The sequence below is a fragment of the Neomonachus schauinslandi genome, chromosome 13 (genome assembly GCF_002201575.2).
Source record: "Neomonachus schauinslandi chromosome 13, ASM220157v2, whole genome shotgun sequence".
NCBI lineage: Eukaryota > Metazoa > Chordata > Mammalia > Carnivora > Phocidae > Neomonachus > Neomonachus schauinslandi.
In genome coordinates, this window is record NC_058415.1 from 4114685 (window position 1) to 4141431 (window position 26747).

Genomic DNA, 26747 nt, shown 5'->3' on the forward strand with positions numbered 1-26747 from the left:
AGTCTTGAGTGCTAATAAGCCAAGGCCCCGTATTTTCTTCTTTAGGAACGTTTGACTATTTTGAGGGCTTCATTATGCTCATCAGATTCCTCACAAAATTCATGCTGAGAAGGTAAGTGTCATTACATTGAATCTGTACATTGAATCATTTGTGAGAATCATCTTCTTGATCCTGAATCCTCCTATTCAAGAAGATAATGTGTCTCCATTTCATTTTTTTAATGTCTTATGACAAAGTTTCATAATTTCAAAATAGCTTACGTATATTTCTAGATTCATTTTTGTTCCTGCTGTCAGCAGTATCTTTTCTTGACGGACATTTCTTGGCTGTTGCTGGTATAAAGACGAACAATTGATTATTTTTAAATATGATTCTTGTATCTTGCTCTCTTGAGACACTCATTATTCTGAATAATTTGTTGATCCTTTTAGATTTCAACGGAGACAATCATACCACTTGAGACAGGCAGTGTTACATTTCTTCTTTGTGTCATTATTTTATTTCCATTTCCTGCCTTTCCACACAGGCCAGGATTTTCAGAACACTGTTGAACAGAAGTGCTAACAGTGGGCCTTTTGTTTTTTCCTGATTTTAGGAGACTACTCTTACGTTTTACTACTAAGAAACAGACACCTTTCGTCAGGCTAAGGAAGTTCCCTTCTATTTCTAGTCTGCCTTGACCTTTTTCTATGAATACATTTGACATCTCTCATATTCTTTTCATCAGTCTATTAAGGAAAAACATGATTTTATTTTAAATGACTAATGTCACAAATTAAATTTAAGATTTTCAAATGGGAACCTCCTCCTCTTTGTATTCCTGAGAAAATACAACTTGGTCTTTTTCTTTTTTTTTTTAAACCTATTGGATTTCACCCATGTTCCTAAGCAAGACTGGCTCCTCTCAACTCTCTGTTCTATTGTTTTTGTCACATGTACAGGTGAAAGTCATACTAATCAGAAATACTGAGTTTAGGGGCGCCTGGGTGGCTCAGTCGGTTAAGCTGCTGCCTTCAGCTCAGGTCATGATCCTGGAGTCCCGGGATCGAGTCCCGCATCCGGCTCCCTGCTCAGCGGGGAGCCTGCTTCTCCCTCTGCCTCTGCTGTTCCCCCTACTTCTGTGCACTCTCTGACAAATAAATAAAATCTTTAAAAAAAAAAAAAAAAAAGAAATACTGAGTTTAGGAATAAACTCTGACTGCACCGTTCTGTGGAGGAGTTTGTATAAGCTTGCAATGATCAGTTCCTTATAGGCCGATAAAGCACCTAAAGGCAAATCATTGAACATGTAAAAACTAGGCCCGGCGCTTTCTCTGTGAAAAAACTTTCAACTACTACTCAGTCCCTCCAGTGGTAATATGATTATTCCAGAATACAGTTTCTTCTTGAGACAGAAATTTCTTGTTTATTAGCATAAAGATTTTCACAGTATTTCTTGTAAGCTTTATAATCTCTGCTCTATCTACAATCACATTCCTCTTTTCATCTGTAACATCTACTGTTCAATAACCTTTACTTCTTTGTTCAGAGGCTTGGCCTCATGCAAATTCTCCCCACTGCAACTCCAGCTTCCATCTCATTAATTTCTGATCCGTGTATTACTGCCTTCCTTCAACTTTCTTTGGATTCATAACTTTTTAAGGCAATGCTTAGCTACTTATTGCCAGTGGTTTTCCCTTGCTAACAAAGGCATCTAAGGTTATGACTTCCCCTCAAACTATCACTTTAATCAAATCTCAAAAATTTGGATATACAGTAATTTTATATTCAGTCAGTCTTAGTACTTTTTCCTGTAATAGTTCCTTCTTTGACCCATGAGTAACTTAACAGTTCTTTTTAAATTTACAAATCTATGGTTTTTAAATCTCTATATTATGTGTATTTTTATTTCTAACTTAGTTGCATTGTGAACAGAGAACATGGTCTCTATGTATTAATCTTCTGAAATTTAACAGAGATTTTAGAGTCCAGCACATGATTCATTTTTGTAAATGTTTCGTATGTTCATGAGAAGTATACACATTGTCCAATTTGGGGTTAAGAGTCTATTAAGTCAACTTTGATACGCACATTGTTCAAACCTTTATTTTTAACTTTTGTCTTTCAATCTCATGATAAATTGGAAGAGATGAATTGAAATCATCCACAATGATGAAGGATTTGCCAATTTATCCTGTATATATCCAATATAGCTTCATTTGTATACTTTTAGATCTCTGTTTTCAGAATCATACAAGTTTAGTCTTATGAAAAATTTAACGTTTTAATACATGCAGTGTCCTCCTCTTACTAACAATGGTTTTTGTCTTAAAGAGTAAGATTAGTAATCTCCTGGTATGAAAAAGGCTACAACAGAGGTGGCTACTATTAACAATACACAGTTGATTTAAGTTTCTTAATAAAATCTGAACATCCATGTCTTTAACAACAAGTTTAGTAAACTGACATTAATGGTAATTACTAGATTTATTTCATCATCTTATTATTTAATTTGTCCTAAGGTTGTACCCTTTTATCCTCTTCACATTTTGGGAGGGTTTGATGAACTTTCTTTTGGTTTTTGTTTTGTTTTTCTTACTCCGCTTTCCACTCTCCACCCTCCAACTCCTTTGTAAGACTTATGCTCCATTCCCGCTCCATGAACTCCCTAGCAAAGGATACAAAGACCTTAAAACCTTTAAATCTCCAAAATGCAAAAATCAAAAAGGCCTGAGCCAAACATGAAGCAAGTTGTCCAAGTCAAAACTGGAAGTAAGCAGATTTCTTCATATATGTGCGTGTGTGTGTGTGTGTGTGTATATATATATGTATATATATACATAAATAAAAGAGTGGAAGACTAGAATTCCAAAAACCAGGAAAAATAAAGAAGATAGGAGACATCTGAGATGGATGAATAGATGGATGGAAAGAAGGGAGGGAGGGAGGGAGGGAGGAAGAGAAGGAAGAAAATCAGACGCAGTGCTTATTTTAGCAAAACCTGTATGCTAAGATGGTGTCTATATATTTAAACAGTTCAAAATAAGGAAACGAATTAAATATACTGTTTCATAACACATGGAAACTATTTAAAATTTAAATTTCACAGTGCATACTGTTTTACTCAAACAGAGACACACACATTTGTTTACATTTTCTCTGTGGCTGCTTCAGCACTATCTGTCAAAGTTGAGTACCTAGTACAAGGCAAGGACGTCTCCTCACTAGTTCTTTTCAACATCATACTAAAAATCTTTGCAAATGTAAACCATAAAAAGAAATAAAAGGTAATACAGATTGAGAAAGAAGACATCAAACTGTCTTTGCTTACAAATGACATGAGTGTCTACAATGCAGAAGATATGAAAGAATTAACAAAAAACTTCCTGGAACAAATACACAATTATACCAAGGTTGCAAGACACAGGGTAAATACACAAAAGTCAACCATTTTCCACATACCAATAATGAATAAGTGGAATTTGAAATTAGAAACACAATACCACTTACATTAACATCCCTCAAAATAAAATACTTAGGTATAAACCCAACAAAATATGAACAAGATCTGAGAAAAGCTATAAAACTAATGTATGAAATCAAAGAACTAAATAAATGGGGAGATAGTCCATGTTCATGGATAGGAAGACTCAGTATTGTCCAGATGTCAGTTCTTCCTAATTTGATGTATAGATTCAATGCAATCCCAGTCAAAATCCCTGCAAGTTATTTTGTGGCTGTCAACAAATTCTCAAGTTTATATGTAGAGGCAAAAGACCCAGAATAGCCAATACAATATTAAAGGACAACAACGAAGTTGTGGCACTGACACTACCCAGTGTCTAGACTCACTGTAAAGCTACAGCAATCAAGACAGTGTGGTTACTGGCAGAAGAACACATAAATAAAACAGAAAGCCCAGAAACAGACTCCCATAAATCAACTGATCTCTGACAAAGAGAAAAAGGCAATACAATGGACCACAGATAGTCTTTTCAACAAACGGTACTGAGACAGTAACATTCTTAAGCAAAATCAGGAATCTACAAACAAAATTACACCTTTCACAAAAATTAAGTCAAAATGGATCACAGTTCTAACTGCAAAGCACAAAACCATGAAACTCCTAGAAGATAACAGAAAAAACCTAGATGACCTAGGAGATAACCTAGATGACCAACAACTTTTTATATACAACACCAAAGCACAATCCATGAAAGAAATAATAAACTGGACTTTATTAAAGTGAAAAACTTATTACAAAAGATAACATCAAGAGAATGAGAAGATTACAATGAAAGCTACAAGCTGGGAGAATATATTTACAGAATTTTCTGATACTTGATAAAGAACTGTTATCTAACATATACAAAGAACTCTTAAATTCAACAACAAGAAATACAAACTACTCAATTAAAAACTGGGCCAAAATCTCAACAGACACCTCACCATGGGTATACAGATAGGAAATAAACATACGAAAAGATGCTCTACATCATATGTCATCACGGAAATACAAATTAAAACAACAAGATACCACTACACACCTATTAGAATGGCTAAAATCTGGAACCTGATATCAAATGCTGACAAAGATGTGGAGCTACAGAAACTCATTCATTGCTGGTGGGAATGCAAAACGGCACAGTCAGTACTTTGGAAGAGAGTTAGGCAGGTTTTTTTTATAAAACTAAACACTCTTGCCAGATGATCCAGGAATTATGCTCCTTGGTACTTTCCCAAAAGCACTGAAAACCTGTGTCAACACAAAACCCTACACATAGAGATGTTTCTAGCATCTTTATTCATAAATGTCAAAACTTGGAAGCAACCAAGATGTCCTTCAGTGAGTAAATGGATAAATAAACTGTGGCACATCAAACAATGGAGTATTATTCAGCACTAGAAACACATAAGATATCAAGGCATAAAAAGGGAGAAAACTTTCATGTATCTTACTAAGTGAAAGAAGCCAATTTGAAAAGGCTACATACTATATGAATCCAACTATATGACATTCCGGAAATGGAAAACTAGGGCGATAGTAAAAACAGGCTGTCAGAGAGGAGAGAAGAGAGAACATGGTGAGCACAGATAATTTTTAGAGCACCGAAAATACTCTGTATGACACTATAATATTATATATAATGACATCATTATATATTTATCCAAATCCACAGAATGTACAACACCAAGAGTGAACCCTAATGTAAACCATGAGTTTTGGATAATTGTGATTTATCAATGGAGGTTCATCAGCTGTAATAAATGTCCCACTCTAGTGGCAGATGTTGATAACAGAGGAGGCTATGCATATGTGGTGACAGGGAGTATAAAAGAAATCTCTATACCTTCCCCTCAATTCTGATGTGAACCTAAAAGTGCTCTAGGAAAATAGTCCTTAAAAAAAAAGTTGAGTAGCTACAAAAGAGACCATAAAGCCTAAGAAAAAGTTTGCCTGCCCTGGTTTAATACATTAAATGAGCAGATTAGATCAAGACACTTAGTTTCTATCTGCCCCTCAAAATCTCAGTAAGTCACCACAAAAGACAACTTAAAAATTTTATGTCCATTGTAATGTAATAAAAAAGTACCATTAACAAAAATTGGGGAACTCGTTGGACAGAAAAGAGTAGACTGGATTAGGATCCAGACAGAAATGCTACAGCTACAATCACTGAAAAGAAAATGCCACTGATGGGGCGCCTGGGTGGCTCAGTCGTTAAGCGTCTGCCTTCGGCTCAGGTCATGATCCCAGGGTCCTGGGATCGAGCCCCACATCCGGCTCCCTGCTCCGCGGGAAGCCTGCTTCTCCCTCTCCCACTCCCCCTGCTTGTGTTCCCTGTCTCACTGTGTCTCTCTCTGTCAAATAAATAAATAAAATCTTTAAAAAAAAAAAGAAAGAAAAAAAGAAAATGCCACTGCAAAAATAGAAACAGTTCTTCATTTTAAAAGTCCCAGAAAAATTCTAATTTCAAAATCAATAAAATGAAAAGAAGCTTGAAAGAAACATCAATGTGATGTTTACAACAGGACCAGTCTCAGCCACTCCCCTACCGTACATATAAAGTTAAAGACAACATCAACTTCTACTTCCAAGGTCATGCTCCCTGACCAATATGTAAACCAAGTCCATGCTCTGCCTCAGGGGACATGTGATCTGACCATGAGGCTGAAGCTGAAGAGAGAAGCAAAGGAGAGTCGCTAGAAACGGCACACGGGATTTAAAAAAGATAGAAAGGTAACAACCACCATTCCAGAAATCAAAACAAATATATTATAAAACTTAACTCTAAAAAACAAACAAAACACAAGTAAACAGTAACAAAACCACACAAGACCCCAAAAGATGTTACATGGTCAAATTCAACTAAACTCTGAAATAACAGATGACTTCCCTGTATAGCACAGAAAAAAAGACAGAAAGCTTTTCACCTCATTCTATGAAGTTATACAACCTTGATACCAAGCCAGAAAAGGATAACACATAAAAAAAGAACTAGAAGATTAATCTCATTTATGATTATAGCAAAACATATAAAAATTGAATCCAGCAGTTTATATTAAAAACCACTATAACCACTAACCACAATGACCAGGTAGGGTTTATTTTAGTAACACAAAGCCAGCACAGCATTAATAACTCTATTAATACAATTTAGCATACTAAAGGATATATACCAGTTACAGCTGACCCTTGAACAACACAGGTTTGACTTGTTGCAGGTCCATTTATATAGAGATTTTTTTCAATAAATACAGGACAGTACTATAAATGTATTTTCTCTTCCTTACGATCTCCTTAATAACATTTTATTTTCTCTAGCTTACTTTATTCTAAGAATATTATTATATTAATATCAGAAATATTATTATTAAAATATTACCACTTTATTGTAAGAATATACTATATAATACATAAAACATATATGTGTTATTCAACTGTTTCTGTTATCAGTAAGGCTTCTGGTCAAAAGTAGGCTTCTGTAGTTAAGTCTTGGAGGAGTCAAATACACACAATTTGTAATACACGGATTTTCGACCGTGTTGGGGTCAGCAGCCCTAAGCCCCACATTGTTCAAGGGTCAACTGCATAAATACTGACATACATCAAAAAAGCATTTGACAAACTTTAACACATATTCCTGATTAAAAAACAGTAACAAATTCCTAACAAGGTGAAACAGAAGAAAACTCCCTGAACTTGCTAATTACTGGCAAAATATTAAAAGCATTCATCAAAATCAAATAAAGATAAGGAAGATAAGGATGAATGCACTCCAACAACTGAATATTGTACCGAAGGGCTTAGCCAATATAAAACATGAAAAATATGTAAGATTAAAATGCTGGGAAAATGAACTTTCATCTGGAAAACACAAGAAAATTAACTGAGAAATAACAGCTAATAAAAGTAATTATCAAGTTGGTGTTATATAAAATAAGCACTTAAAACTTAGTAACTTTCCTATAGAACTACAATACGACTTCAACAGAAATAGGAGAAAAAGATCCCATTCAAAGGAATAAATGCTATAAAATAGCAAGTATAAATCTGAACTGGAAAAAAAGATGGAAGACCAAGCAAGGCAAATGTGAAGAAAACTTTCTTGAAGGACATTAAAAAAAGGGATGACACCCCCCGCCCCCACACACACACACACACGGAATGAAACCCATACACATCACAGATGGAAAGATTCAATATCACAAAAAAGTCAATTCTTTCTAAATAAGATTTAGAGAAATTCCAATCACAGTCCCGTGACAGTATTTTTCCTCCTTGCTTTAGAAACTAATAATTCCAAATTCATTTGGTAAGAACTGATATGTGGGAATTACCAAAGAAAATCTTCAAGGAGAAAAGAAAAAGAATAATGAAGGGAATTTCATACCCTCAAGATATTAAAGGTTTTCAATTTAAATACTCGAATTGAATTAGGGTAGCACATTCAGAGACAGAATCTGTAATACATTTAACAACGAAAGACCACTACAAAGTGGCTCTTAAATAAGTAACCAGTTGTTCATTAAATAATGCTATGGAGAAGAGGAGGAAGGATGTGAAAATGCAATGTGCAGAAGGGGAGACGCAGTCTAACGTGAAAAGATAAAACATCACACAAGCATCTGGGGAAAAGCAAATTAAAATGCGAAGATGTCAAAAAATTAATTAAAATAAAATGCTAAGATGTCTTTTTTTTTTTAACCTTGGCAAATTTGAAAAGCAGCAACATTAACTGTTGGCAAAAACATGAGGAAACAAGTATTGTCACATAACTGATGGGAATGTAAATTATTACAGTCTTCTTGGAATATAATCTGGTAAAAATAATTAAAATGTAAAATGAACACATGATACCTAGAACTGTAATTCCATGTTCAGAATCTATCCCATAAGTACACATACTAATGCTCTGAAAGACTCGATACAAAGATACTCATTGCTTAATTATAAATAACAAAAATGGAAAAAACATCTCTACACATTAATGAAGCAATTTAAAATTTTGGATAAGACAATGCTTGGATCACTACACCACAATATATTAAAAAGTATTAATAAAAGTAAGTTGATATGTGCTGACACATAAATATTACCCAGAAGTCTATAATTCTAAGGAAATGGTATGATCTTATTTATACAAACAATAAAACACCACCAAATCTATAAATATATGTCTATGCAATTATCAGGGAGATATTCTCTTTGTTTGCTAATAACTACCTTCATATGCCATGTCATCACATATAGGAGGCATCTTTAATTATATAATATTTTTCACAATTTTTCAAATTAAATACGTCACATTTCTCTCCGCAGCAACCAGTTACAGATCATGATTATCTAATTACATAAGTACTTTAGCCAAAGCTTATATATAAGGACAGTGTGCAACTTTCTAAATCTGACATTTAAGGTCATCTTCAGCATGCTAAAAGGAGTTTAATTGAGCTTACCGATTTCATTAATCACTGCTCTTATTTTGGAGACAAAAGGACCAACTTCACTGGGATTCATTTTGACTCTCTCCTTAAGGTCAGCACCTGCAAAACATTTTATTTACAAATATAATCTAGTTATAAACAAGATTTTAAGGCAATGAATTGAAAATTTATTTAAGATTCATATGTAACTTGAATATCAACTGAATTTATCCATTAAAGGAATATTACTTAAGTTTTCCTTCTCAAAGACCAGCATGAGGAAGAATAAAACATCTGCTTGTACAGCTACCAGGTGCCTAAAGCAGTGGTTCTCAAACTGAGGTGTCTCAGGACCCCTTTACACTCTTAGAGGAAGAGACTTACTTTAGATTATATCTACCAATATTACTCTATTAAAAACTAAAACTATTAAATTTTTAAACATTTATTAATTTAATAATACAAATGAATCCATTCCTATTAACATAAAGGACTACAGACTGATGCCACGTCCTTGGCTCCTCCAGAGATGATGGCAGTCTGACCAGCACCACTGTGGCCAAGCAGTGCAAACGTCAACCCAGTGGGAAGGGCAAATCACTGACAATCAGTCTGACTCTGTGGATGCCCGCCGTAGGGGGCTGCAGATTTAACATCTGAGCAAACTATTTCACAAATATGAGTTTATCACAGAATCATAGATTTGGAGCAGAGAAAAGAAATTCTTAAGGGATCACTTACTCTGTGGCTCAACAAAGGCATTCTTTTTTATAAAATAAAACTGTATGAGAAAAGGCTCCCATTTATGAACAAATACAAAACAAAGTAAAATTACAGCATAGAAGGTACACACTCAGCTGCTTACTCTGTTATGAGTCCAGCATAAAGTAACTGGGACTAGACGTAATATCAAGTGCCAGCCAAGGCTGGGACATCCTGAGCCCACACATTCCTGTGGGAGTTGAGAACTGCAACTGACAGAGCACATACCCGACAATCCATCAGTTCTTAGCTATACATTCCCTAGAAAATCTCAAACAGATGCCCAAGGAATATGTACAGTAGCATTCAATGCAACATAAAGTTGCAAAAAAAAAAAAAAAAAATCAGAAATAACCTAAATGTCCATTAGAAGAATTTTTAATAAAATTAAGATATATTTATACAACAGAATATTACATGTTCAGCAAGAAAATGAAGGAATTAAGGTATAAATATGGAAAAATCTAAATGCTGAAGAACATATAATTACGTATATTTATTTATTTTTTTTTTTGAAGATTTTATTTATTTATTTGACAGAGAGAGAGAGACAGCGAGAGAGAGAACACAAGCAGGGGGAGCGGGAGAGGGAGAAGCAGGCTTCCCGCGGAGCAGGGAGCCCGATGCGGGGCTCGAACCCAGGACCCTGGGATCATGACCTGAGCCAAAGGCAGACGCTTAACGACTGAGCCACCCAGGCGCCCCGATTACATATATTTATTATGCCTTAAAATATAACATCAATATGAATTTACGTATTTAATAACAATATATTATTATATTTACCGAAACAGACACAGGATAATAACCATTTACACAACGTTTTTTTTAAAAGAATGCTATTTAGGGGGGCAGCAGGCTGGCTCAGTCAGTGGAGCATGTGACTTTTGATCTCAGGGTTGTGAGTTCAAGCCCCACACTGGGCATATAGCTTACTAAGTAAATAAATAAATAAACAGTAAAAGAAAGCTATTTAGGGATATAAAATATGCATGGAAATGATAAATACCAAATTCAACTGGTGGTGACCTCTGCGGGAAGGGAGATGTGATTGGCAATGGTCACAGAGAACGTCAATCTTATTTGTAACACTGTGCTGCTTAAGTTAGGTGATGGGTACTCAATATATTAGTCTTTAAACATTTTTGAATACGTGATATATGTCTTCATTATTAGTTTTTTCCATGAATAATATTTTTAGGGCCAAAAAATTCTAAGTCACTTGGATATATTTGTTAAAAGAAAAAACTATTCAACCCTGAGAATATAATTTAAATTGAGAATATAAAATGTTGCTTAGTATACATACTGGTTCATAAAAGTAGCTAAATGAAGTGCCATATTGGGGAGGGAAACAGATGAAAGAGGAGCCAAAGCAACAAAGAGGAGAAAGCAGATGGGACACACAGGAACTCTGCATGAGGTGGTCCTGAAGGAGCCCCAGGTAACTGCATCATGGATCCATCACGTCCTCCAACCTCAGGGTGGGCTACACCATGAGCGTGCCCTCTAACACATTAACCAGTGCTCCAAAGGGGGCTTTCACCGACATCCACTCCACGCTTTGAAATCCACACCCAGGCTAGAGAGACTAGGTGTCGGAAGCCATGCCAGGAGCTCAGGGAATCAGGGTTTGCTCTGGACACATGCAGCCCATTCACACACACCAGTCCCAGCAGAGGTGGAAGACGTGGTGTGGCCCTAAGTGTGGTCCTAACCCACACAACTAGGTGGGACTTCATGGGAACATGGGATTCATGGTTTATTTTAGAAATAATTACTTTTCTCCATGAAATGTTAAACATTTGTGACCTTGAGACTACATTTAAAAAAAAATTTTTTTTTAAAGATTTTATTTATTTATTTGAGAGAGAGAGAATGAGAGAGAGCACATGAGAGTAGGGAGGGTCAGAGGGAGAAGCAGACTCCCCGCTGAGCAGGGAGCCCGATGCGGGACTCGATCCAGGGACTCCAGGATCATGACCTGAGCCGAAGGCAGTCGCTTAACCAACTGAGCCACCCAGGCGCCCTGCATTTAAAAAATTTTAATACCCTTTTTGTTTTTACTTCAGAAACATACCGCATAATCTTGAACATTCAGAACCTAAAAGTACAGTTTCGCCTCTGTCCCTCCAGATTACAAATTTCTTATTTGATAATATCACAGTTTTATTTGAGGTCGGGCATGTTTCTTTTACTTTTTAAATCCCCCACGTCCATGCCCGCTCACTTTGGCGGAGCGAGCCTTTATGCTACCAGGCAATCCTACAGTATCTCCCTGCTCCGTTCACCCTTACACTCAACTACAGACCATTTCCTAACTCCTCTCTCTCCTTAAGCCTCAAACCTCCCACTCAAACCTGACACCAACTAAGAAAACAGATGCATTCAGAAAAAAAATTTCACCAACACCCACCACCAAATCTACCTACCCACCAGGTTTAAACTCTTACACTCTGCCCTCCCTCCTGTTACTTCAGGTGAACTAACTCATGACCAAAACCAACTGACGCACTAAATTCCACCCCTTCTTCTCTCTTCAGGACCACCACTCTAGCAATTACCCCTTGCCTGGCTGGCATCGTCAACAGTATCCCTCTTTCAAGAACCATTCCCATCAGCTATAGTAACACTGTAATACTGCTCACCTTAAAAAAGAAAAGGCAATTATGTGGACTTTCACTGCCAGCTCTAATAGAAGAGATTATCAGACCAATTCTTGCACGAAACCCTAGATAAAAAACATAAGACACCTAGTTTGAGGACAATGGAGAACAGCTAAGACAGTCAGAATGTATGACAACGTCAAGACAAATGTAAGTTTCTGAACAGTCTCACAGAAATGGGAAAAAAATTGCAGCTCAGGGCTTGCCAAAGAGGAACACCACAGGCTTTTGTTCAGGACCTCTGAAGGTTAAAGATAAAACAGGGTAAACACAAAGAAAACCATACCAAGACCACCGGCTAAAAGAGTGACTGACAGCTGACTTCTCAACAGAAAGTGGATGACAGCTCTAAACTGGGAAAAGAAAGTAATAACCCATCTAGAATTTTAAACTAAGCAAACCTATCCTTCGAAAATGATGGTGAAATGACTTTTTACACACACACACACACACACACACACACACGAGGTTTGTCACCAACAGGCCCACACCAAAAGAGACACCACAGGGAATTCTTCAGGCAGCAGATTATGAGAGTAGAGTTTACTGCTTATGAGAGATGCCTTAAAAGATAAGGGCACAGAATAGCTACAGTAAAAGGGTAAAAACCACACAAACACTAACCAAAAGGAAACTTGTGAAGTCATCCCACATCTGACAAAGGAGATCTCAGGCAAACAATAATCACTCCAGCTAGAGGGTCTTTTTATAATAATAAATATGATGGTCCACTAAAAGTCATAGGAATTCTAAACTGGCATATATAAAATAAGACAGCCCCAAAATATATAAAACTGATGAACCAAAAAGAAAAACTGACAAATCTACAACCGCAGTGGATTTTAACAAAACTCCCACAGTAACCAACAAAGCAAGCAAGCAAATATCCTTATTAAGTATTCCTACTAAGAAACAGGAGATAGAAAAAAATTAACCCCCAAAGTAGAAAAAATAGTAAAAACTGGAACAAATTTTTTTAAAAAAATAGAAAACACATGTTCAGGAAAAAAAAAAAAATCAAAGAAGTTGCTTATTTGAAAAAATACTAAAACAAATGATAGGCTTTGGCAAGACTGATCATGGAAAAAATCAAAGGCGGCACAAATCCTAATAGTAAGAATGAAAAGGAGGATAATACTATAGATTTTACACAGATTAAAACAAGAAGAGATTATTAACAACCATGGCCCTATACATTTGAAAAGGACATGAAATGGATACATTTCAAGAAAAACAAAACTTATTAAAAATGACAAAGAGAAAATCTGAAAACACAAATACACATGAAAGAAAGTGAATACATTAATTTAAAACCTTTCTACAAAGGAAACTACATGCCCATGTGGCTCCAATAGTAAATTCTTCCAAACATATCAAGAAAAAAATTGGGGGGGGGGGGGCGCCTGGCTGGCTCAGTGGGTAGAGCCCTCTTAATCTCGGGGTTGTCATTTTGAGCCCCACGTTGTGTACAGAGATTACTTAAGAAAAACAAAATCTTAAAAAAAAATTAACATCAATCTTACACTTACATGGAGAACTGCAAAACAAAAACTTGATTAAGAACATTTTAAGAAAAAAACACGACAGGCTAATCTTTCTGATAAACATAGTCTCAAAAAATCCTAAACAAAATATTAGTAAATCATACATAGCGGTAACATAAATAAAATACAATATATCAAGACCAAGTTACATTCAGCCTAAGATTCAAGACTGGTTTAATATTAAGTGTTTAAATTTATAAAATTAACAGCATAAAAGTGAAAATCATATAAATTTTTAGTAGGCATGGAAAGAGTAGTAGAATTTACATAAAGTAAAATTCAGTCATTTTAAGTATACAAATGAGTAACTTTTAGTAAATTTAGAGAGTTGTACAACCATCACCACCACGCAATTTTAAAACATTTCCATTATCATAAAAGATTCCTCACACTCACCTGCAGTCACTCCCTGTTCCCACCTTCATCCCCAGGTAACCACTTTTTTCCTAAAACTGTGCCTTCAGTGGACATTTCATATGCATAAACTCGTACAACAGACAGTCCTCTGTGTCCTTCTTCCACACAGCAAACACAGTGTTTTTCAGGTTTACCCATGTTACAAGAATGAATCAGTCAGTACTTTTTCCTCTTGATTACCAAACAGTATTCCAGTGCAGGGAGAGAGACACATTTTGTTTACCCATTCATCCACTGATGGACATCTGGGTTGTTTCCACTTTTTGACTATTACGAAAAATACTACTACGAACAGTCACACACAAGATTTTGTGTAGACAAATGTTTTCATTTGTCTTGAGTAGACACACAGGAGTGCAATAGCTGGATCATATTGTAAATTTCTATTTAACAACAACAAAAAAAACCTTCTGTCACTGTTTTTCCATAGTGGCTGCACCACTTTACATTCCTATCAGCAACACCTAAGGGTCCCTGTCACCTTTGTGTGGCCACCAACACTAGTCTGCCATTTTTTTATAGCATTTTATGGGAGTGAAATGCTATCTATTATGGTTTTAAATGTGCATTTCCCTAATGACTAATGAGGTTAAGTGTCATTTCATGTGCTTATTAGCCATTCGTACAGGTCTTTGGTGAAATGTCATTTCAAATCTTTTGCTCATTTTTTTTACTGGACAATTTGTCGTCTTCTTATTGAGTTTTAAAAGTAGTATCTTGGATACAAGTCTTTTCTCAGAAATAAGATTTACAAATATTTTCTCCCCATCCATGGCTTGTTTTTTCACTGTCTTGATTTTTTTTTTTTTTTTTTTTGAGTTTTAACTTCAGTGAAGTTCAATTTATCAATCTTTTAATCACACGGGCTTTTGGTGTCATACCTAATCAACAGTCATTCTTAATTAAAAGTTCATAGCAAACTGGGTAGAAAAGGGAATCTTTTTGAATCTGATAAAGAGTAATTATAAAATATCTGTAACTAACATCACCTTTACAGGTCAATTACTAAAGACAGTAACAGATATACTAGTCAGTATAATAAGGAAAAAAAATTTAAATTACACGGATCAGAAGGGAAAAAATAAAACTGTCATTATTAGCAAATGACTTAATTGTACAAGAAGAATAGTCAAAGGAATTTAGAAATCATGAAAAGTGAATTTAGTAAGGCTGATGAATACAAGTTCAATAAACAAAAATCAACTGTCCTCATGTATACTAGCAAAAGAAATGTGTGCAATCTAAAAATGATACCATTTCCAATAGCATTCAAAAACCAAGGAGCCAAGAAATAACTCTAACAAAAGATAAGTAAGGTCTTAACACAAAAACCACAAAATCTTCTGAGACAAATTAAAGAACTAAATAAATGAAGGAATACATCATGCTCGTGTGTTAGAAGACCTCATACTGAAAGATGTAAATTCTCTCCAAATTAAGAGAGTCAATGTGGTTCCAATCAAAATCCCAATGCCTTTGGAAAATGACAAGCTGAGAATGCAAAGGGCATTTTCAATGCCTCTTGCAGAAGAAAGAATTGGAAAATTTATACTAAAATAGGAAGATGTTATTATAAAGCTATTATAATTAAGAAAATGTAATACAGCCTCAAAGACAGAGAAAAAGACCAATGGAACAAAATAGCAAGTCCAAAAAAGACCCACTTGATTTATGACTATGATGGCACTGTGGGAGTGAATCCAGATGGACATTCTGATAAATGGGGCTGGAACCACTGAATGTTCATGTGAGAAAAAAACAATTCTTGACCCTTCATACCAGACACACACACACAAAAATCAATCCATGATAAATTATAACCTAAATGTGAAAAGTAAGACAATCAAACTTCTAAATGAAAACCAAAACTATCTTCAAGACTTTGTTATACACAAAATTTTAAAAGATTTTTCCAAAGACTTAGGAAAACACTGGACTTCATTAAAATTAAAAACTTCTGTTCATCAAAAAACATCATTAAGAGAATGAATATGCACGTGAGAGAGTGGGAGAAAAATGCCTGAGAAAAATGCCTGGAATAAGAGTTCTGCACGTACAAAGCACTAAATGGCAGAAAGAAAAAGGTAAGTGACCTGAGTACAAAAAGCAGGCAATAGATTCAGATACTTCTAGAAAGAGGACATTCCAATTGGCTAATGAAGAGATTAAAAGGAACACAACAGGATTACTCATCAAGCAAATACAAATTAAAAACACAGCTTTATAAGCAATACACAGCTCAAGTGTTGGTGGAGGTACAGAGCAATGGGAACTCTGATTTAATGCTGTTGGGAGTAAAAATTGGTAAAAATCACTTTGGGGGGCCCCTGGGGGGCTCAGTCATTAAGCATGTGCCTTCGGCTCAGGTCATGATCCCAGGGTCCTGGGGTCGAGTCCCACATCGGGCTCCCTGCTCTGCGGGAAGCCTTCTTCTCCCTCTCCCACTCCCCCTGCTTGTGTTCCCTCTCTCGCTGTCTCTCTGTCAAATAAACAAAATCTTAAAAAAAAAAAATCATCTTGGAAAGTAATTCCACCCCAAGTGCAAACACCCATATCTGAAATACATGATATGTACAATAAAAGCATATTCACAGAAGCATTATTCAGAACATCTAAAACCTGGCAACACCCCGAACATCCACCGACAATAGAATGGATAAATTGTGAACTATTCCCACAAGGAATATGACTATACTACTCCTAGATGAACAGTATAAACCAAATCCCACAGCCACGGTTGAGTAGAAGTCAACCTTGAAAGAGTACATGCTGGATAATTCCAGTTACATAAGGTTTGAAAATAAGCAAAATCAGATTTGGTGATCAAAATCAGAATAACCCCCAGTAGGTTTGGCTGAGGGATGATTAATGACAGGAAGAGGCATCAGGGATGGACTGTGATATGCTGGTAATGGTAATGTTCATTTCTTAAATTGGGTGCTGACTGCACAGATTAGTTCATTTCACAGAAGTGTATCATACACTTAAGATTTGTACAATTTTCTATACGTATAACTCAATTAAGAAGTTTGTTTAAAAAAAATTCCTGACTCCGTATGCTCTACCCCCTCTAGCTACCACCGATTTCTCTCCTCTTTGTTAAACCCAAACTCCTCAAAAGGGCTGTTCTTTCTGCCTCCCACCCTCTCCTCTTACACTGTGTCTTTTAAGCAAAGGAGACGAAAAGACAATACAAAAATTAATAAATAACCAACAAAGGAAGTGGTAAATGTTTGGGGTGAAAAAGGAACAGGAAAGTGCTAGAGGGGAAGGGGGGTGGTAAGGGTGTGGACCACATTACAGTATTAAATAGTGCGATCATGCCTGGTGTCTGAGAAAGTAGAATGAAATTCAGTAAGATCTGCTTTTCATGTTACTGAAAATTTAGTATTTGGTTCTAGGTTACATATTTTTCATCACTTATATTGCTTTTGCAGTTCCTGCCCTACTGCAAACTCTTTCCATCTAAATATATAGTTCGATATTTAATACACCAAATAGACGATGCATGGAGTTATTATTTAACGATTTTGAGAAAATATCGATTTCACTTAAATATTGCCCACTAAAATGGCCCTCTCCTAAAGTTCCTGGACTTAGTGTTTATATAAATTCCTTCTTTTAAATATGCCTCAAGATTACTATGTGTTAAATTTCTTCTCATTCATATTGCAGTGGACTAGTCCAGTAGGACTTTAGAAAAGTTATGAGAAACAGTAATATTCTTTGTTATACATTGCAGGATGTCTAGCTTCCTTGGCCCCCAATAACCAAAGGACCATAAGGCCCTTCAATCACTGTGCCAACCAAAGAACTCTTCCAGAATTCCAATATGCTCCCCAGTGAATATTACCATCCCTCTTGAGATCTACTGCTTTAAGCCAATGGTCTTCAACCTTTTTTGTTCCCAATACTGCTAAAAAGAATTTTGAAAAATAGGCTGTCCTGAAAATTTTTATATGACACTTAAAAATTTTCGTCACTTAAGTTTAAACAATTGTAAAGATTGCAGTGCACTCGTAAACAGTGGCATCTTACACAACTTAGATCACTGTGCGCGTATCCAGGGCAACCACAGTGATCTGATTTACAAAATCACCCACGTCTAAAACATACGAACAAATCCTTGCTTAACAGTAAGAAATATTACATCATTTCTGTCCTGTATGAACTGGTATTTCTACTTCACTTTCCTATAACTATTTTTTCTGATGTACTCAGTATTTATGCATAGAAAACTTTTACTGATTCCTGTCATATTTCTTTGCAATGAAATATGTATACGGATTTAATTAATTTTTATTAAATTTCCTGTAACTATGATAAAGCACTAAGTTTAAAAGTTTTCCTCTGGACTGACTTCATTACAAGTATTAATTGGTGCACAACCGAATGAAGCATAAATGGAATGCACATCTGATAACTATTAGATATTAAAAGTAAACTTGCATTGGAAATGTATCTCAATGAGATCCCTGGGACCATCTCCCCTCCGTCCATTCATTAGCTCATATATCTATGTATGCAAATCATTTATTGCTAGAATAAGGCAGGGTTCGTTATCAGTTTTAGTCACGTGGAGAAACTTTCTCACATAAACAAAGGAGTTCTACTTTGGCAACGTCACCCAATTTTTCCAGCTCCTTTGGAGCAAACTCTTGAAAAATCGTATAGTAATCAAGAAGCATTTAACAATTCCATATGAACTTTATTAAGCAAAGAACAGGAAACTGCCAGAATAAGAATAGGATCCCATCTGAAATTCTTAACATTCGTATTTAAAAAAAAAAAAGAAACATTTTTGGCAATTCAGCAGCTTTCGGAAGCAAGGAAGATCAAGACTGACTCGTGAAATGCAAGGACAGCCGTGACAGGGAAGATGGCGGGAGTAACTGTCACCCACCGACCAGTTGGAAAAGTCTCATGAAAGAGCACCTACGTACGTAAGCTGTGTACCAACTAGATGCTTTGAAAACTAGCTATTCCCCCTGAATGCCTAGAAATCTCCCCACCTCAGTCTAGCAGACCACTGTGTTAAGTCATCCTCCTTGGAGTACAGCGGCCGGATCATAGGGATGGAGACGGCAGTCTCTAAAGGTTCGTACCGAATTGTCTTCCAAAGTTTTCTGACCTCCACACACTGCCTGAAGCAGCGCACCGCACCTGTGCCTGGCCCTGCCACACTTGCTAAGTTCTGCCCATCTACTGGAGAAGAAATGGCAGCCTTCACTGCCCTTGGCTCCACAGATGAAATGCCTCACCATTTGTAGAGCGTGACGGTCTAGTTGTCAAAGTCGACACTCCTGAATTGTTCCGTGTCCAAACACGTGGTCTTTCTCGTTCCCACCCCGAAAGGGCTTTTATTCCTCCCATTCGACCCAAACATCAGCTCAAGAGAACAAGGACTTCCAGGCAGTTCCATCCGCAGCACCAGAGGGAGCCGACCCTCCCGCTGTCCTGGAGAGCTGTCCCTCTGGACCCGGAGACTAGGCTTCCTTCCTTTCCCGCGCTGCTCTCGGGTGGTGTGGGTGTCCAGGTTGGCCTCGCCTCACAAAAGGAGCTGGGTAAGGGTCTCTGTTATTTTCTCAAGAACGTATATGAGACTGCAATGATCTGTTCCACACATTTCTGTGCAGAATGCCTTTCTGCAATCACCTGGCCAGGTATATTCACTGTGCTGGGATTAGTCAATTTTCTATTTCTTAAGTCAGTTTTGGTTAAGTCTTATTTTGCAATAATTTCCCTATTTCACCTAAAAATTTCAAATTCATTGGCATCAATTATTGGCAAACATTATCTTACCAGTTTAATGTCTATGGAATTGATACCTATGGCCTCTCTTTTCAATCTGAATATTGTTTGTTTTTTCACCCTTGATTTAATCTTGCCGGAAGTTCAACCATTAGACTTTTCAGAGAACCAGCTTTGGGCTTACTTCTCCTCCCTACTTACTGTGTGTTTTCTGCGTTGTAAGTGTATACTCACCTTCATTCCCTTCCTTCTGGCCTATTTAGGTTTAGCCTGTAGCTGTCTGTGCCATTGTCTAAGCTGGATTCTCAGTTTATTCATTTCAAGCCTTTATTCTTTCCTCAAGTACAATCATAAGTATATTACACAACATTTAAAGTATTTTGTTAGAATGTAATTCTGAACATGCTCTAATTTACATTAAGATTCCTTTGTTGAGCTATAAGTTATTTCGAAGTTATTTTAAATTTCCCAATGTATGAAGACTTCTTCTAATTACCTTTTTGTACTTATCTCTTGTATTGTAATTACCTCTTTGTATCTATCTTAACTGCTTGCAGTCACAGAACACAGCCTTTCAAATCTGTAGAGGTTTTACAGCCAAGCAGATGGTTAATTTTCATGAATATTCCATGTGTTCTTGAAAGGAATGCATAATCGTCAACTGCTGAGGGCAATGACCCACTCAGGTACATTACCTTAACCCTCAGTAGACCAAGAGAAATAATCAACACCCTTTATCAGCTGAGGCTGATAAACCCTTTGTATTTTATTTAATATTTGGGTCATTTTATAAATAATTTACAGAAAAATAAAAGAATAATGAAAAAGCAAATACGACATTTTAGTCAAAACGTAAATACACCAAACCTGTATTTTTATATTTTCCTGGTATGTGCATATATGTGGACATACACACACACTACGAAGACATACATATATATGGATATATACTCACATACACCCACACAAACACACATGAAAAGGCGTACATCATTTGAACAAAACTGTCCATCAACTGACATGTATGAACCTGGAACATATAGATAAAAACTGATAAGAGATTTCAAATATATCTCTAATAGATGATCATTACTTGTAGTTCTTCTTGAACTTGCACTGTAGAAATGCAGTGCTCTTGAAAATTTTGACAGCTCACAATTTTGTTTAGAACAGTTATATTCTTTGTACCCTGATTGTAAAATACTTTCATTTTCAGATCCATGAACCTTAGAATGACAAAGCCAATGATTTGTTTTCATTTCCCTTCCTATCACCTCTCTGTACATACTAACCTTCAGCACTTTCCCCATACAAGCTGTATCAAGTAAATGATCATGCACAAACATTACGTGAAATACAAGAATACTAACACACATCCTTTTAGCAAAATGGAATGTCCAAGTGCTTGTCACAAACCACTGCATAAGGAAGTCCTTCCTACCAAGTGACTAACTGAATGCAAATTCCACATTTCCTTTATATAAGTCACAGAAAGAAATAAAGTGCTCACTCATCAATTCCTGATTTTGAGAAAACTCATCCAGGATATTGTCACCTGACAACTCACAGTCCACGATTTCCCTTATATGATCAACTTCACCTTCATGATTAGAGCCTGGAGTCCTGCTGTCTCTCTTGATGATTATTTTATTCATCTGATAACTGTGAAGTATCTTCCTCTGTCAACTTTCTAGTCCTGGTCATTAGAGGCAGAAAATTAAAAATTCTAGATTCTTAAGTGTGTTCAATAAAAGCTAAAAGAAAGACTACAAAGATGGTGCCTCCAGATTTCATTTAAATTTTTAAAAGACGATGCAATTCTTGAGGCAATGCAATAAAAAAGCAATGATCTGACTATTGCATCATCTTTCTGGACAGTTCCACCATTCTTCATTTCTGTACTGTAGTCTTCCTTAGCATAGCTGGGAGTAAGTGATAAGTATAATAAATCCATTCCTAGATGATGAAATTACTAATATAAATAGTGATATGAAAAAGAACCCACAATGCATCTGAGATTCATAAAAAAGGTTCAATGAACCCACACAGTAATTGCAAGAGAACATGAGTTTTCATCTTCTTTTCTAAAAGTAAAATCTACACCATAACTAAGTGGGATTTATCCCCGGTACGCAAGGCTGTTCAGCATTCAAACATCAATCAAAGTAATCCACCACATCAGCAGCTAAAAAAGAAAAAATATCACATGACCATATTAATAGATGTAGAAAAAGCATATAACAAAATTCAATACCCATTCATGTATGCATTCTTGATAAACTAGGAATAGAGGGGTACTTTCTCAACTTGATAAAGAATATCTATAAAATGTCTACAGCTAATATAAATAATGGTGAGAAACTCAAAGTTTTCCCACTATGATCAAGCAAAAGGCAAGGATGTCCCTCTCACCACACCTTTCCAATCTCATACTAGAAGTCCTTACGAATGCAATAAGGCAAGAAAAGGAAGTAAAAAGTAACAGACTGGGAAGGAAGACATAAAACGGTCATTTTTTTTTTTTTACAGATGACATGACTGCCTACTATGTAGAAAATCCAAAAGAGTCAAAAAAAATTTCCTAGAATCAGCAATTATACCAAGATTGCAAGATGCAAGTTAATATATAAAGGTCAATTGCTTTTCAATATAGCAACAAGGAACAAATGGGATTTGAAAATAAAAACACAACGTCACTTACATTCGCACCCCCAAAAATGAAATACTTAGGTATAAATCTAACAAAATATGTATAAGATCCGTAAGAAGAACACTACAAAACTGATGAACAAAATCAAAGAAGAACTACATAGGTGGAGAGATAGTCCATGTTCACGGATAGGAAGACTCAATATTGTCAAGATGTCAGTTCTTCCCAACTTAGTCTATAGATCCAAGGTACATCTCTAACATCAAAGTCATGATCCATGAAAGACATAATGGATAAGCTGGACTTCATTAAAATGAAGAACTTCTGTTCTGCAAAAGATAATGTCAAGAAAATGAAAAGGCAAGCCATAAATGGGAAAAAATATTTGCAAAAGACATATCTGATAAAGGACTGTTATCTAAAATATACAAAGAACTCTTAAAACTCAACAAGTAAACAAGCAACTCAATTAAAAACTGGGCCAAATGGGGTGCCTGGGTGGCTCAGTCGGTTAAGCTTCCAACTTCTGATCTCAGCTCAGGTCTTGATCTCAGGGTCGTGAGTTCAAGCCCCACATTAGGCACCATGTTGGGCATGGAGCCTACTTAAAAAAAAAAAAAAAAAACTGGGCCAAAGACCTTAATAGACACTTTACCAAAGATATACAGATTGGAGATAAACACATGATGCTCCACATCATATGTCGTCACGGAAATGCAAATTAAAACAAAGAAATACCACTATACACCTATTAGAAAGGCCAAAATCTGAAATGCTGACACCATCAAATGCTAGCAAAAATATAGAGAGCAGAAGAATCTCTCATTCATTGCTGGTAGGAATGCAAAATGATGCACCTTCTCTAGAAGAGAGTTTCGCATGTTCTTATAAAACTCTTATAAAACTAAAACTAAACATACTCTTAACACACAATCCAGCAAGCCTTGGTATTTACCCAAAGGAGTTGAAAACTTATGTCTGCTTAAAAATCTGTATACAGACGTTTATGGCAGCTTTATTCATAATTGCCAACACTACAGAGCCACCAAGATGTCTTTCAGTAAGTGAATGAATGAACTGTGGTACATCTATAAAGTGGAATATTATTCAGCAATAAAAATAAATGAGCTATCATGCCATGGAAAGACATGGCGGAATCTTAAATGCATATTATTAAATGAAAGAAGCTAATCTGAAAAGGCTCCACAGTGTATGATTCTGGTATCATTCTAGGTATAATTGCTGATTCTGAAAAAGGTAAAACTATGGACACAGCGGAAAAGATCAGTGGTTGCCAGGGGTTTGTGAGGAACGGATGATAGGTGAGGTACAGAGGATTTTAGGGCAGCAAAACTATTCTGCATGATACTGTAATGGTAGATACATGTCATTATACATTTGTCCAAACCCACAGAACGCATAATACCAAGAGTGAACCATAACGCAAATTACAGACTTTGCGTGAGTAGGACATGTCAGTGTAGGTTCATCAGACTAACACATGGTGGAAGATGTTGCTAATGAGGGAGGCTACGTGTGTATGAAGGCAGGGGGTATACGGGAAATCTCTGAACTGCCCCCCTCAATTTTGCTATGAACCTAAAACTGCTCTAAAAACACTAAGTATTTAAAAATTTTTTTAATTATACAGTAAATTTTCCTCAAGGTCATGTATAGTAACTCTCCATTTAATAAAAAGGACTGCTCTGCCATAGGATTTTATCAGAATTCAAGGCTCTAATAAACAGAGCTTCATTTTTCCTCAGAGTAAAGTGTCCTTTTACCATCCCAAACCCAAAACTTTCCTTCTACCTAGCATCCCAGGCTCTCTGGCGTGAAAGTCTACTGAAAGTCTTCTCTCCTAAGGTGGTGCCGTTTTTCTCTCCCCTGCAGAATCAGGATCGGTTCCATCACAGCATGCCCACTGTGGTAAGATTTCCATCTTCAGAAAGGCTCATTAACCCCTCATATAATTCTATAAGCTATCATCACATTTCTATGAACTAATTTCTAGGATATACTATTAACTGAAAAAAGTACAAAGAATATATACAAAATGCTACCTGCATAAGAAAGAATGGAGATAGGTACACAAGCATATCCTTAATTTTGCAAAAAAGAAACATGATGGGGGCGCCTGGGTGGCTCAGTCGTTAAGCATCTGCCTTCAGCTCAGGTCATGATCACGGGGTCCTGGGATCAAGCCCCGCATCAGGCTCCTTGCTCCGCGGGAAGCCTGCTTCTCCCTCTCCTGCTCCCCCTGCTTGTGTTCCCTCTCTTGCTGTGTCTGTCTCTGTCAAATAAAGAAATAAAATCTTTTAAAAAAATAAAAGTATTGGGGCGCCTGGGTGGCTCAGTTGGTTAAGCGACTGCCTTCGGCTCAGTCATAATCTCAGGGTCCTGGGATCGAGCCCCGCGTCGGGCTCCCTGCTCAGCGGGAAGCCTGCTTCTCCCTCTCCCACTCCCCCTGCTTGTGTTCCCTCTCTCGCTGTGTCTCTGTCAAATAAATAAAATCTTAAAAAAAAAAAAAGAAAGAAACATGATGGATAAACTAGGAACTAATGAGATTCATTAATGCCCTCAAGAGTGGGAATCAGATGAAAGGGACTGGAGGGAGGAAGTGGGTAGTGACACTTCTGTGTATAGTTTGGACTTTTGAAACCATATTGATATTTCATATATTCAAAGTAAAAAAAAACAAAAGCAAGGAAACCTAACTTCATTTCGTATGAATAAAACATAATTACACTGAACAAGAAATGACATAAGTAACTTTCAATACAGTGTTTTTACTCTATACCCTCAGTGTAAAGACATAAATACAAGTAAATCTTGAAGCCTAATTAGAAAGTGTGTTTATCACAATGGTATCAATTCAGCAATTCTGAAACTATTTTCTGCATATTATAGAATTGAGCAAATGAATAAATACATTTCAGATAATACAAGTATAGGATGGGAGAGGAGGGACACCTGCGTGGCTCAGTCAGTTAAGTGTCTACCTTCAGCTCAGGTCATGATCCCAGGTCCTGGGGTCAAGTCCCTCATTGGGCTCTGCTCAGCAGGGAGTCTGTTTCTCCCTCTCTCCCTCTGCCGCTCTCCCTGCTTGTGCGCTCTCTCTCTCTCTCTGACAAATAAATAAATAAATAAAATCTTTAAAAAAAAAAAAAATGAAAGAGGAGAGTGAATCCTATGGTGAGGAACTGGAAATGGAGCTGTCAACATGAACTCATGGCTTCGATACATAATACAGATACTGACAGGAGTGTGTGCATGTGCATATATATACACACACACACATATATAATGCAATGTAATTCATTTATCTAAATAGCTCTTAGCTCTATCCATTAAAAGTGCCTAGAGACAAAGACACCAAGGGACAATGAGCACGGTTAGCACCCAGATCTTGGTTCTTAAACACCATTCCCCACCAAAGGGAACTGAAAACTTCCAGCTATGGCTATGATGGAGTAAGTGTAGTGGACTAGCTTTTTTCCTTCAAACACTGGAAACTTCTTTCAGATGCTGATCAACGGGTAGTGACAGACTGAGTGGGAAGCCCGATGACTGCTTCAGCTTTCTTTCTAAGGGTGCTTTCCAGGATGGGGTGCAAGGCAGGGGGGCCTAAACAGAGCAAGCAGGGAGGCAAGGTGGCTGGAATTTGCAGAACAGGAAACCAGAGAAGAGTCACTCAGAGAAAGCGCTCCCATAATCTGCACCGGGTTCCCTTAAGCTTTAAGCTGAAATGCCCACTCACAGGCAGTTATCAAAGAAAGAACATCAACAGGGAGCTACGGTGTGAACAATTCTGGTGCTCACCTTATGATCAGCAGGAACTGAGAAAATGTACAGAACACCCTGGGCACTCAGTAAAGATATCAGAAGCTTTAAAAATAAGCCTCAAAAGGGTCAGGCAGATCCTCCAGGGGCATGTTCCTGCTGGAGCAAAACAACACTTTAAGAAAAACACCAAGTAGGGGTGGTCTGTCACAAACACAACTGATGTGGGAAACAAAAGCAGAAGAGAAATTATTAAATTTCCTTAC

The 26747-nt window shown here is 36.6% G+C and overlaps 1 protein-coding gene across 2 annotated transcripts in view; it reads right to left on the reverse strand.

Annotated features, from left to right (window-relative positions):
* Positions 1 to 26747, reverse strand: part of AUH (AU RNA binding methylglutaconyl-CoA hydratase) — a 179898-nt gene that overhangs the window by 132769 nt on the left and 20382 nt on the right. Inside the window, exon 4 of one of the 2 annotated variants that reach the window (XM_044920591.1) lies at positions 8942 to 9028. The exons of the other annotated variant lie outside the window; for it this stretch is intronic. Coding sequence (XP_044776526.1) covers positions 8942 to 9028 — 87 coding nt within the window. The remainder of the gene's footprint in view (positions 1 to 8941; positions 9029 to 26747) is intronic. 2 annotated transcript variants of the gene reach the window in all.